The following is a 14,303-nucleotide window of genomic DNA, read 5'->3' on the forward strand; positions in this document are numbered from 1 at the left end:
CCCTCTGTTGTCCCCTTCTCCTCCTGCCCTCAAGCTTTCCCAGCATCAGGGTATTTTCCAATGAGTTGGCTCTGCTGCATTTTGTACTCCAAGGCCAAACTTGCCTGTTACTTCAGGTATCTATTGACTTCCAACTTTTGCATTCTAATCCCCTACGATGAAAAGGACGTCTTTTTTTTGGTGTTAGTTCTAGAAGATCTTGTAGGTCTTCATAAAACTGTTCAACTTCAGCTTCTTTGGCACTAGTGATTGGAGTATAAACTTGGATTACTGTGACGTTGAATGGTCTGCATCGTTTTCAGTTCAGTTCAGTCGCTCAGTCATGTCTGACTCTTTGCAACCCCATGGACTGCAGCACTCCAGGTCTACCTGTCCCTCACCAACTCCCAGAGTTTACTCAAACTCATGTCCATTGAGTCGCTGATGCCATCCAACCATCTCATCCTCTGTCATCCCCTTCTCCTCCTGCCTTCAATCTTTCCCAGCAGCAGGGTCTTTTCCAGTGAGTCAGTTCTTCGCATCAGGTGGCTAAAGAGGAGTTTCAGCTTCAGCATCAGTCCTTCCAATGAATATTCAGGACTGATTTCCTTTAGAATTGACTTGTTGGATCTCCTTTCAGTCCAAGGGACTCTCAAGAGTCTTCTCCAACACCACAGTTCAAAAGCATCAGTTCTTTGGTGCTCAACTTTCTTTATAGTTCAGCTCTCACATCCACACATGACTACTGGAAAAACCATAGCTTTGACTAGACAGACCTTTGTTGGCATAGTAATGTCTCTACTTTCTAATATGCTGTCTAGGTTGGTCATAACTTTTCTTCCAAAGAGCGAGCGTCTTTTAATTTCATGGCTGCAGTCACCATGTACAGTGATTTTGGAGCCCCCCAAAATAATTTCTCTCACTGTTTCTGCTGTTCCCCATCTATTTGCCATGAAGCGATGGGACCAGGTGCCATGATCTTAGTTTTCTGAATGTTTAGTGTTAAGCCAACTTTTTCACTCTCCTCTTTCACTTTCATCAAGAGGCTCTTTAGTTCTTTGATTTCTGCCATAAGGGTGGTGTCATCTGCATATCTGAGGTTATTGATATTTCTCCTGGTGATCTTGATTCCAGCTTGTGTTTCATCCAGCCCAGTGTTTCTCATGATGGTCTCTGCATATAAGTTAAATAAGCAGGGTGACAATATGCTGCCTTGACCTACACCTTTCCCTATTGGAACCAGTCTGTTTTTCCATGTGCAGTTCTAACTGTTGCTTCTTGACCTGCATACAGATTCCTCAAGCGGCAGGTCAGGTGGTCTGGTATTCTCATCTCTTTAAGAATTTTCCACCCACAGTTTGCTGTGATCCATACAGTCAAAGGCTTTGGCATAGTCAATAAAGCAGAAATAGATGTTTTTCTGGAGCTCTCTTGTTTTTTTGATGATGCAACGGATGTTGACAATTTTATCTCTAGTTCCTCTGGCTTTTCTAAATCCAGCTTGAACATCTGGAAGTTCACAGTTCACGTATTGCTGAAGCCTGGCTTGGAGAATTTTGAGCATTACTTTATTAGCATCTGAGATGAGTGCAGTTGTGCGGTAGTTTGAGCATTCTTTGGCATTGCCTTTCTTTGGGATTGGAATGAAAACTGATCTTTTCCAGTCCTGTGGCCACTGCTGAGGTTTCCAAATTTTCTGACATATTGAGTGCAGCACTTTCACAGCATCATCTTTCAGGATTTGAAATAGCTCAACTAGAATTCCATCACCTCCACTAGCTTTGTTCATACTGATGCTTCCTAAGGCCCACTTGACTTCACATTTCAGGGTGTCTGGCTCTAGCTGAGTGATCACACCATTGTGATTACCTGGGTCGTGAAGATCTTTTTGTATAGTTCTTCTGTGTATTCTTGCCACCTCTTCCTAATATCTTCTGCTTCTCTTAGGTCCATACCATTTCTGTCCTTTATTGTGCCCATCTTTGCATGAAATGTTCCCTTGGTATCTCTAATTTTCTTGAAGAGATCTCTAGTCTTTCCCATTCTATTGTTTTCCCTATTTCTTTGCACTGATCACTGAGGAAGGCTTTCTTCTCTTTCCTTGCTATTCTTTGGAACTCTGCATTCAAATGGGTGTATGTTTCCTTTTCTCCTTTGTTTTTTGCTTCTCTTCTTTTCACAGCTATTTGTAAGGCCTCCTCAGACAACCATTTTGCCTTTTTGCATTTCTTTTTGTTGGGGATGGTCTTTATCCCTGCCTCCTGTACAATGTCACAAACCTCCATCCATAGTTCTTCAGGCACTCTATCAGATCTAATCCCTTGAATCTATTTGTCACTTCCACTGTATAATCCTAAGGGATTGGATTTAGGTCACACCTGAATGGCGTAGCGGTTTTCCCTACTTTTTTCAATTTAGGAAGAAATTGTGTCATGTTAGGAAGCAGAAAATACTATTTTTTCCAAATATTGGTGCCACAAATTTTAATCACTTGATCAAGATGGTTCCACTAGATTTTTCCATTGTAAAGATATATTTTTCTTTAGTAGAGAAACATCCTTTTAGACAAAGTGAATTTTCTAGCTTGCAATTATTTTTCACCTTATGGCTTCAGTTTCCACTGAAGATCTTTGGCTGTAGCAATTTTAACACGGTTGTTGTGCAAAACATGAACCCTTTTAGGATGCCCTCAGTGGGACATTTGAGCACCCTCTTAGGACCACAACTTTCCTTTCTTGGGCCATATTCCTCTTTGGCAATATCCCACCCTGGCTAAGCTGCAGGCTCTGGGACTGTCTAGCTTGGGCTTAAACTCTGGCATCTCCACTTGGTAGCCATGTGACCAGCAAGCTTTTTAATCTGTCTGTGCCTCAGCTTCCTTTTCTATAAAGTGGGTGCTACGAAGATCTCTCTCTTACAGGATTGTGTTAAGATTAAATGAGCTAAATCAAAACACCAGAACTATACTTGGCACATAATTAACTTGCTCAATAAACGTTAGCTATTACTGTATGTGTTTGAATTTCCGCTTTGCTGCATCAAAGTAGCTTTGCCGCATCAAAGTGGCTTTGCCTAAGTTACTTAACCTCTCTGTGCCTCTGTTCCTCTTTTAGAATAAGGTTCCTGGATTCATGTATGTTTATTGCTAGTACAGTGTCTTATATGGAGTAAGCATTAAAAAAGTATTGACAGGGGACTTCCCTGGTGGTCCAGTGTCTAAGGCTGCATACCTCCAATACTGGGCACCTGGGTTCCATCCCGGATAAGGTAACTAGCTCCTCCATGAGGCAATGAAGACGTGGCCCAGCAAAATAAATAAATATTAAAAAAAAAAAAAAGATGAACCGTTACCATCGTGGTTATTCTATACAATAATCAGATTATTCTGTATCAGGTAAACTTGAGTTCATGACTTTTCAGATTCACCTTCTTATTCTCACTGTGCCTAGCTCAGCCATTCACAGAGTTATGGGCTTAACAAAATACATGAACAGAGCGATTAAAAAGCTTTTGCTGAGCGGCACTCGCTCGATAGTCACCCTTTTACCTCCTTTATGTTTCAAGTTCCTGTATCTGGGCTGCCTTCCTTGCTGTAGGAAGCCCACGCTTGGGAAATCACATTGCCACAGAAGGTTTGTGAGAGGCTCTGCTGGGTTGTAACGGTGGGAACACCGCGGTGCAGGGCTCAGCGGTCGGCCCCCCGTAGGGCAAGAAACGTGGGCTCCCATTCATTAAGGGATCGAATGTATGGTAACAGGGCTGCGCGGCGGCCTTTACAGCACTTAGGTCTAAACCTCATTTTCCCCTCCCTGTCGGTCGAGGGTGGGAAGCTGGCAGTCCACGTTGGGCAGCACCTCCATCCCCCGAAAGCGCCCCCGGGGGAGACACGGAGGCTGGGGTCCCGCGGGGTAGCGGCGGGCACTGCAGGCCTGGGTTCTAGCACCTGCGCGCGCGCGCGCGCCGCGCCGCTTCCGGCCGAGCGCGGGGCCGCGCTCACGTGACCGGGCCTGGGCGGAGCCGGGCGGGCGGGGATCACCTGAACAAGGCTGTCACGTGAGCGGGGCGGGGCGGGGGCGGGGCCGGGGCCGGCCGGCGGTCACGTGATAGGCCCCGGGGCCGCCGCCGAGCCCAGAAGAGCCGCGCGCCCCTCGCGCTCCCCCGGCTAGTCCTCAGCTCCTCGCGCTCCTGTCCGTCTCCGCCCGCCGCCCTGGCTGCACAGCCGTGTCCCGGACGCCGCCCCCGGCTGCCGCTCGCCGCTCGCCGGGTTCCGGACGCGCAGCCCGGGCCCGGCGCGATGGAGGTGGCCGCCGGCCGGAGCTCGCACCTGGGGCCCGCGCCCGCCGGGCGCCCGCCGCGGTGCCCGCTCCTGCTGCTGCTGCTGCTGCTGCCGCCGGGCTGGGTTCGCGGGGCCGCGGGCGCCCAGGGCGCCGAGTTCCCCGAGCTGTGCAGGTGGGTGGCTCGCCGGGGCACCGGCTTCGGTCGCGGCGCCCCAGCGCGCGGCGGGCGGGATGGGGGTGCAGGGGGCGCCCCCGGGGAGGGACCCAAGCCATCTCCTTGGGTCCGCCCGTCTCCAACGGAAAGTTGCCGCCGTGCCGGCGAGGGATAAGAGACCCAGGGGGGATCGGTGCCCACGGGCAGGGGGTGGGGGGCGCTCGGCCCGCGCTGGCCCGGGGTCCGCCGTCCGGCCACTTGTGGCTGTCACCAAGTCCAGGGCGGCTTCGTGTGCGTGCGGGCGGCCGGGTGACACCCTGCGGGCGCCCTCATGCCCAGCGGTGCGCCTTTGAAAAAGTTGGGAGGGCGCAGGAACCCCCGACTTCGCTTTGTTCCGACTCCACGTTTCCCCCAAAGTTCCACCAGCTGGGCTTCAGAGGCGCCCCTTAAGGTGGACAGACTCACCCACAGGAATGGCCGTGGAGTTGGGGGGGGGGGGTTGGTATCATTTGATGATTGATTTCCTCCATGTGGGTTTTCCATTTTTAAAGTAGCTTTTTCTGCAGAACTTGACTTTTTTAAAAATCGGGGGAATGGAGGATGGTCATCCAGTATTGGTTTTCGAGACTTCATCCTTCACTTCTGCGAGCTGAACTTCCTGTCTCATTGTTCACATGATGTCATTGTCTCCGGGTGGATTATTCTAGTGGAGTCCTTTGCTTTGGGAACCATGATTGTATAATCGTGGTCCCAGTGAGGACTATTAAGTGTCCTGCCATGGCCGGGAGTCCCGGGGTTGGGGAACTGCCGATTCCATGTATTTTTCTAACCAACCTTCTCTGGACTGTTTAGGATGATGGAAAATACAGCTCTTATTTAATTTTTTAAACCTTGGTGGAAAAGGGGTGAAAAGTTCTGAAAGAGTCGTGGACAAACAAGTCAGCAGTTATCCCAGGCGCTAGCAAGTTACCTCTCAGAATGAAGCGAAGTTTAGCCCACTTGGAGCTGAATTTTGAGTTTGTGGTAAGGTGTATGGGGTTCTTAGTCTTCCTTTGCATTAGAGATGGTCTTATTACCCCCGAATTGAGAACTTGCAGAAATTATTACTCTGAGGAGAGTGAGGCTGAACGCACAATGGAAGCAGAAACGCCCATATTCTTTGTCCTTTTTTGGAAAGGTATTGGGGGGCAGGAGGGAGAGTTAACTGCACATTAGTTTGTAGGCTAGTTAACTGCCCTAAGATACACAGTTACTCATAGAAGCCCCCTGTTACAGTGAAAAGCCACAGTTGCTGACCCAAGGTTAGGCTGTGACTGATCTTTGAAGGAAGACGTTTTGGGGGTAATGGCTACTGAAACCATACGCATCCATGAGAAATGAGCTCAGCTTGGCTCAACGATGTTGAAGTCTTGGTTGCTGGCAGATTGGAATTGATTTCTTAATAAAGTTGGCCTCAAGGGCAGACTCCTACTCTGGCACTGCTTCAAGGGACTCACGCTTTTGCTTTAGGATAGTCATCCCAGCGCCTGGACCGTGGTTCACAAACTCATCTCCAGATGGAACTTGGCCTCTTGGTCAAGTAGGAAATGGCCGTTGTATCTTGAAATGCCTCTCCTCACGGTCACACGTGGGCCTAACTTAGCAAGTGCTTGACAGTGTCCTGGGGGACTTGCATTTTTTTAGCATGTAGCTTCTGTGGTCTTAGGACAGGTCCTTTCTGCCAGGCTTCTGAGGACTTCAGCGCCAGCCAGGTCGCAGCTGGGCGTCGGCACGTTTTTTTCCCGTTACTGCTCTGGTTTCACATTCAGACTTCTCCAGAGCTGCGTTTAACAGTCTCTACTTCAGACCCACTCCCTGAAATTTGAAATTCGTCTTGTTTTTTCCCGTTTCAAATGCATACCTTGGCTTAAACACTGAAGACATCCCCCCCCCCGCCCCCCCGCCCCACCCAGGGAAAGGGGTTTTTTAAAAAAAAATCTGTTTCCTCGAATAAAGTCAGACTGCCTAAAAGTTCCTTCACTGTAGTGCCTATTTGAATGGGAATGTGGGCCGATCATGTCTTGAAGTCCATTTTGAAAAATTCTACCTAGTAGCCCTGAAGCAGGCTGTTTACGGCAGCCTTTTCTGCCAGCCCTGGGCGTCCGTCTGTAAATAGCTGCCCAGGCCTCGCGGTGAGTGTGAAGAGCAGACTTCTGCTCTTGGTGTTTGCACTGCTAGTTGGTGGCAGCGGTCCCCACGGACATGGGGTCACATTCCAAACGTCCGCGAGCTGGTTGCTGGTAACGAGGAACACGTTTTTCCATGGAAGACTCTCCCGGTTTCTGGTGGTTTGGTGCCTGGTGCAGTCCCCAGCTCCCCTCTCGCAGGTTTGGGGCTCCCAGATACTTCTGGCGGCCGCAAGAACCCTGGCAGGCAGGTCTCACGGTCACTGGAAAGGGGGTTTGATTTCTGGGGCAGCGGCCTTTTCTCCCAAATCCAGCTCTCTAGACCCCGGGGGCGGGTACCTTTCGCCTGTGGGCCCTTAGGACCAACAGGAAGGAAGTTGGGGCCCACTTCAGGGAGGCCTGCAGGCCTGCCGTGTGGCCCAGACCCCTCCTGGGGTGAGTGTGGTGGGCAGGGGTCGTCCCCAAGTGGCTCATTATCAGAAGGGATGCAGGCAGCAGAAGAGGGACCGTGCCCGCAGCGCCTTTAGCATCCTCAGCCGGGTGCTGCAAAGCAGGGATGACCACGGCCAGCGGCCCAGAGCGTATCTGCTCTCCCAGCACTTTGAGCACGTGTCCTTTTGGACAGCCTGAGTCGTGTGTTCCTGAAGCTTGGTGAGGATGGATGCACCCAGCGAGTCCTGTGCCGTGGAAGAAGTCGGGGGTTTTAATCCCTTGGCTGATTCTTGGGAGGTGGTGTGTGGGACAAAGAAAGCACTGGATTCCAGAGACCACTGTGGCCGCTGGTGGGTCTGGCAGGCACGACGGGGCTGGGGCGCGGAGTGCTGAGCTGTGTGGGCTGTGCAGAGGCCGGGGGGCAGGGTCTGTGGGGCCAGGAGGTCGGGGGCAGAGGCCAGAGGCTGTGCGGAGCCACCCGAAGAGACCAGAAGGCCCTCCGCTTGTCCACAGCTTCACCCTCTTCCATACGAGATACGCTCTGTAAAAGGCCATCCTACACATGCGTGGTAATGGGTGACTTTCCACCCTTTATTTTGGTGTTAACAACATTCTTAATGAGTGAAGGCTTAACAGTTTATACGAGTTATAAAATAATGCTTTGGGCTGTCTTGATTTAAGTAGTTAAGTACCTTAAAGTCTGTTTAGAACAAACTTTCCCCCAATTGTTTCTGTATAAACGCTGCAACTCTTTTTTTATTTATTATATTGAGGACAAGAGAGTAATGAAGCCAGCTGGGAGTTGAGGTTGGTTTAGTTGATGTCTCTAAGGAGACATTTTTTTCCCTGCGATTTTTCCGAAGGAACAGTGCTTATATGCCTAATTTGGGCCACATGTTGAACCTGGATCACATCCATTTGTGTGTATATGTTTCTTGCAACAATAAGTGTGTGTGTAGCCCAAGATTATTAACTGTGGGTAGACACATGCTTTAATTCTTAGACCATCATCCCGACAAAAGTCCCAGGGAATGAACTCCTGATTGGGCTTTATATCTTTTATCAGTGTTTCACAAAGGGAGTTTTAAAAGATGGGGTTGAATGGAATCATTTAGATGTCTCATCTTTATTTTGATCTTGGCATGTATAACTGTGCTGTGCTGGAAAAAGAATTCACGACGGTCGCAGAACTGGGACTGACGGTAGAAGGTAGCTCATTACTTTGCAGATACTGTTCTTTTTCTCCTTTTTTTTTTTTTTTGTTTCCTTTTTTTATTGCCCCAGCCATGAGCCCTCTTGGCCATGACGCCACTAGTCATGGACATGGAGATAGCTGAGATCAGATATACCTGTGAGTCCTTTGTATTTTCCTCATAGCTGACTCATGACCAGTGAGGGACAGAGGCCTGGATTCTTGTTAATGGTGTCTCTTCACCTTTAATCCTGGCAAGGTGACAAAGGACTCATTTATTCTCCAAGTGATCCATCGATGTTTCTTAAGTAGAGGGGAAAACTGGGAGGGGTTAGAGCTGGAGACACCACCAACTGGACAGCAGTGGATCCAGAGAACTGGTGGCCACCCCTGCTCCCCTTTTGCTAATTTTATTTTATTAAACTTTTGAATTTCTTTTGTTAATTTTAAGTAATGTGTAATCTAAGTTTTGATTTTTTTTTTTTTTTTTTGGACCCAAGACTAATCTAGATGTTACTAGTTTTTTGGGCTGTTACGAACAAAGCTGTTGTAAATATTCATGTACAAGATTTTGTGTGGACATAGCCTCTATTTTTGGAAAGATACCTGAGTGAGATTGTTCAGTGGCTGGGGAGTGAGGGTTGATTTTATGGGAGCTGCAAACTGACTTCTGAAGTGGTTGTCCATGTGGCATCTCCGTCATCAGTGTGAGAGTTCCGGTGTTTCTGTATCCTTGTCAGCACTTGAGCCTATCAGTCTTTTTAATTTTAGCCACCCGATTGGGTTTGTAGTGGTATCTCAGTGTGATTTTAATTTTCACACCCCTGCTGCCTCGTGATGTTGAACTTCTTTTCTTGGACTTATTTGGATGCCTCATGAGGTTGAACGTCTTTCGTGTGCTCATTGACCATTTGAATATCTTTTTGTGTGTGTGTGATTCTCAAAAACATCTCTTGCCCCTCATCCCTGAACACACTTTTTGGGGGACGTGTTTTTGTGCTTTAAGAGTTCTTTATGTTTTTGAAGTCAGGTCCTTCCTCAGGTCTGTATAGTGTATATTTTCTCTCCAGTCTTTGGATTGCTTTTTTTTTTTTCCTTAATGTGTCCTTTGGAAAATAGGTATTTCTTAATTTTGATGAACTTCAATTTACCTTTTTTTTCTCTTTTTAAATCAGGCTTTTTGTAGCCTACAAAATCTTTGTACCAAGGTTTCTCAGCCTTAGCACATCTGACATTTGGTCTGGATAAACATTTGTTGTGGGGTCTGTCCTTTGCACTGTGGGATGTTAAGAGCACCCCATCTTCCCCAGTGGCTCAGTGGTAAAGAATCTGTCTGCCAATGCAGGAGATGCAGGCTCAGTCCCTGGGTTGGGAAGATCCCCTGGAGAAGGAAATGGTAACCTGCTTCGATATTCTTGCCTGGAAAGTTCCATGGACAGTGGAACCTGGTGGGCTACAGTCTGTGGGGTGACAAGGAGTCTGACATGACTGAGCACCCACGCATACATTTCCTGATATTTTATGTAGGAAGCTTGCAACTGTGTTTTTAAGTGAGTTCAGGCTGAAACTTTCTTTGCTGTATTATTCTTGGATGAATTTAGTATCAAGAATGTTTTGCTTTGTGGGAAGAGCCAGTTAGTTTTTAGTATATTGTATGATACGGAATAGTTTTTGTATAGGATGGACAATTTCTGTTCCTTAAATTTTGGTAGAACTCAGTAGTAAAACTGTTTGGGCCTCATGCCTTTGTGGAGATGGAATGTGGTGGAAGCGGAGTTTTGATTACTGTTTCAGTTTAGTCTATTTACTCAGATTCTATACTTCTTGAGCAAGTTTTGATAATCTGTATTTTCCTAGGAAATTGTGATTTTAATTATGTATTCACATATAAATATGTAGCATCTACTCTCATGCTTTTGGAAATACCTTTCGAATCTGTAGGTAAATTTTAAGAATTCTGACGTTTATTTATGTATTGTTTCCCTTAATTAATGTTTACTAAAGATTTTTCTAGTCTTTCTAGTCTTTTCAAAAGAACTAGTATTTATTTTACCATCTTTGTCACCATTAATTTTTTATTTGATTCATTTATGCTCTCGTCAACTTAAAAAGTTTTTTTAAAATTTCTCTGATTTTTCTTAAAAAATTTTTTTTCTTAAAAAAATTTTTAAATTTTCTTAAAAAATTTTTTTTTAGTGAAGTAGAGTTGATTTACAATATTGTGTTACAAAGTGATTCAGTTATACATACATACTCTTTTTCATTTTCTTTTCCATTTGGTTTATTACAGATATTGATTGTAGTTTCCTGTGCTATACACTCGGATTTTGTTGTTTCTCCTCTTTTTTTTTTTTTTTTTCTAATTTAAATTGAAAGCTTAGATCTTTTAAATCAGCTTGCACAACTAAACTATGAATTTACAGCTGTGTCTTTCTTTGCCCTGAGTACTATGCTACTTATGGGTTTTGATACATACATTTTTTTCATCCTTCCGTTCTAAATATTTCCTTCTTGTACCCCAAAATGCTAGCTATTTGAACTTCTTGGATCCACCAGTTTTTAAAAATCTTTCACAATCTAGGTAGATGGAATTTTCCCCTCATGTGGGCAGTAAAAGGGTGAAATTGTGGCCTAGAACCTCGTTGAGTTGCGTGTTCTGTGTGTTTGGAAAAATAAGTTTCTTTCTTTGGGTCAAAGTTTCCTCATTGTGCCTCTCAGCCTTTCTTTATCATAACATACACTTTGTCGTTTATACTTTGTATCTGACTGCCACTGTGGCAGGGTTCCAGAAGAATGTCTTCTGTCCCGTTTCCTAGCCTAGCCGTTCTGTTGGTGGTAAGCTCTTCAACTTTTTCTGTTTCTTAGAAACATTCCAGCAGCGTCCAGAGTTGATGTATTCTCACAGCTGCCTCTGCATCGTTGCCACGACTTCCCTCATCCCTTGGAAGACGTGGAGCTCTCCTCAGATCGCCCTGTGAATTGCTCTTTCCTTGGGCCCAGTTCCTTTGTTGGCGTTTGTCATCTCGTTTTTACAGTCTGGGTGCCCTTGCGACGGCTGGTGCCTCCTGGTTGTGCTCTTTGCGTTGAGGCTCCACTGGGACGCGCGTGGCCTCTTTTTGCACAGCCGTGCAGGATGGGGCTGGGAGCAGTTGTTGAAGCTTGGCTGCAAGTTGCTGGGGGGAGGCCGGGGGATGGGCAGGGCGTTCCTCTGGCTGGCGTGTCCCTGTGGCTGGTCTTAGGTGCTTTTCTGGCCTCCTAAACATCACTCCCAGCCCTGCTCCTGCCCGGAGACAGCTGCTGGACCCTCGCTGATGGCCGCTGGCAGAGGACAGTGTGTACTGCCTGCAGCTGGAGTCCACACGGAGGGGTTTCTGAGTTGGCGGTGGCCAGTCCCCTCTTTCCTCTGCGTCCCAGCTTCCTCCCCAGGAGGGCTGGGAGTGGAGTTTTGGAAGTCACTGTCCTGCTTTCGAATGTGGACTCTTTCTCCCCTTTACTAGTTGTAAAAAGCCTCAGGCCAGTTAACTGACCTGCTGAGGTTTTGATTTTCTTCTGTGTCAAGTCAGGGTGCTAATCACGTTTTTAGGGTGGTGTGAGAACCAGAGTATGTCTAAGTGCCTAGCCATCCTTAGTGGTCATAAACGGTGGTGGTGGCGTTGATTGCTTTCTTTCTGCAAGTTAGGGCTCTGTGCTCAGGTCAGTGATATTTTTAGCTGGTTCCTCTGCAGCCCCCCCCTCCCCCCGGGTTCTCTGTTAGTATCCAGGGGATTTTTTGCTTCAACACAAGGGCGTTTCTTCTTCATCCATCCTGTACATTGGCACTCCATGGGAGAGTTCTTTTGAGAAAGAAGTGTTTCCATCATTTAAAGTTTTAAAACCACGGGGCCGTGTGATTCTCAGGGTTGAGTTTGCATCCAGGCTTCTGCGGTTCTGAGGCTCCATCCTTCAAGATTCCTCCAGCTCCTGAGTAGCAGAAAGCCCAGCTCGAGTTTGCTTACACAAGGAGGAGCTTGCTGATAGGAGGTGTGGGGTTGGGGCGGGTGCCAGGTGCCATATGTCAGGTGGCCCCAGGCTCTCTCCTGCTGTTTTCTTGGTATTGCCCTCCTTCCTGTGGTGGCCGCAATAGTCCACCACCGTGGGGGAGTGGGGGGGAGAGAGCCTCCTGATTTCGTTTTTTGGTAGAAGGTCCTGAAGCCCCCGAGGACTTCTGCATGGCTTCTGTGCTCCGGAGGGGCTCAGTCCCTGTCTCCCTGGAGGTGGGGTGGGTCTTGGATTCCAGGGTGTCTGCTGTAGGTGGGGACTGGGCGCAAGAATGCAGGCCAGTGGGAAGCGTTGAGAGAGCCCTTCGCCAGCTTCACGGTGCCGCACGATTTAAGAACCAGCTGCCACAGGCGGGGTTTTGAGGTGCCCAGAGTGGTGCGTCACGCCTATTTCTGTCATCGTGGTAACCAGCGCTGGGGGCCAGCCTGTGTGTATCCTCCATGGCTGGGGTGGGGTTGGGGGGGAGATCCCAGCCCCTCTGGTTTCTGTGACCATGAAGCTTGCCCTTCAGATGGGCCAGAAATCTTGGGTGGGATTTTTATGTTGTTGCTTTCAGATCCTTTTGTGACTCTCTGGAAGGTGGCGTCCCCCCAGGGTGTGGGGGTGGGTAGAATTTTGCACATGTCACACTCTTCATTTTTTGGGGGCTCAGAGATGTAAGAAATCTGAGGTCGTGAAAGTTATCAATTTGAGTTTTGTTTTGGGGTACGGAGGGACCAGGGAAAAATGAAGGAGACAGTGAAGCCTGGCCTTTGCCGGTGGACGGCCAGGGAGGTCTTTTAAATCAGAGCCTGTGTGCTTTAAGGGAATGGCAGCCGCTCCAGCGTTCCCGCCTGCAGAATTCCATGGACAGAGGAGCCTGGTGATCTACAGTCCGTGTGGTTGCGTGCAATTCTTCCCACGTATGTCTGTGCGGGAATAAACATGCAGCGTGCACGTGGAGAGCTCGTCTAGGAGCCGACTGACCGCCCGGTGTTGACTGTGTGTAACATTAATTTGTCACCATCTGTGACTCTCTCTAGTCAAAAACCAGTTAGACATCCTCAAAACACTTGTTCTATACTGAAAGCCACTCCCCAGCACCCCGGTCTGCAAATAGAAACCCCAAACCACGAGCATGGACGTGCTGAAGGGTGGCTTCTTAGAAGTGACAAGGATGTGTCCCCGCTGAGTCACCCCTCCGTGTCCTCCGAGGCCCCTCCGCTGCCGTCTCCGGAGGAGTGTCGCTCATCACAGACAAAGTGAGAAACCCGAGTGGCTGGCTCTCCCCCCTTTTGAGAGTCCCTCCTTTCGTGGAGGCCGGGTGAGTGAGGGAGCCTGGGGAGAGGGGTGTGGGCCGGGGCTGTTGTGTGGAGGCTGCTCCATCCCCGGGGCCTGTCTGTAGGCGGGGAAGGGGGCCTTTTGCTTTTTTTAGGAAGCGCGGGGGTCACCTGCGCATCCGACCCTGGGAAAGGGTGTGCTAGGCAGAGGGGTCATGTTATCGGGTGCTCCAGCCGGGATGCTAGCTGACACGGCTGGGAAGTGGCAGCGGGGCCGTCGTGGATGGAGCAGCAAGAGCGAGAGAGAGGGTGGGAGACGGGAATTTCCGGAGACGGTTGGCCGGGGCCACGTCCCATAGGCCATCAAGAGTGACTCTGGAAGAGAGAGTGTAGGTGTGTCTGACTGAATCCCTTTGCGGTGCAGCAGAAAGGAGCACAGTTGTAAATCAACACCGTTTGAATAAAAAATATTAACAAAGAAAGAATGACTCTGGGTTTTATTCTGAGGGAGGCGGGAGCCTGGGAGGATCTTGAGCCCAGGAGTTGACCTCGGGTGGGGACGGCCCGAGGGGGAAGCTGGATTTTTGCTGGACCAGGTAAGCATTTGTAACAGATTGGACCGGGGTCGTGGTGCAGAGTGGTCCGATCCTGGGGAGTTTGAAGGTGGAGCTGGTGGACTCTGCCTAGGACTGGATGTGGGGTGGGGCGGGGTGGGGGGAGAGGGACGGAACTGAAAGGACGGAGCGGGGGGTGGAGAAGTAGGGGCCGCCTGGAGAGAGTGGGTGGAGGTTGGGACAGTGATGGGGG

At 48.8% G+C, this 14,303-nt stretch overlaps 1 protein-coding gene across 1 annotated transcript in view; it reads left to right on the forward strand.

The window, feature by feature from the left end:
* Positions 1 to 4,085: 4,085 nt before the first annotated feature.
* Positions 4,086 to 14,303, forward strand: part of IGF2R (insulin like growth factor 2 receptor) — a 101,460-nt gene continuing 91,242 nt past the window's right edge. The window contains exon 1 of the mRNA XM_043456983.1: positions 4,086 to 4,428. Within this exon, the coding sequence (XP_043312918.1) occupies positions 4,274 to 4,428 (155 nt within the window). The 5' untranslated portion in view covers positions 4,086 to 4,273. The remainder of the gene's footprint in view (positions 4,429 to 14,303) is intronic.

The sequence above is a fragment of the Cervus canadensis genome, chromosome 33 (assembly GCF_019320065.1).
Source record: "Cervus canadensis isolate Bull #8, Minnesota chromosome 33, ASM1932006v1, whole genome shotgun sequence".
Taxonomy (NCBI): Eukaryota; Metazoa; Chordata; class Mammalia; order Artiodactyla; family Cervidae; genus Cervus; species Cervus canadensis.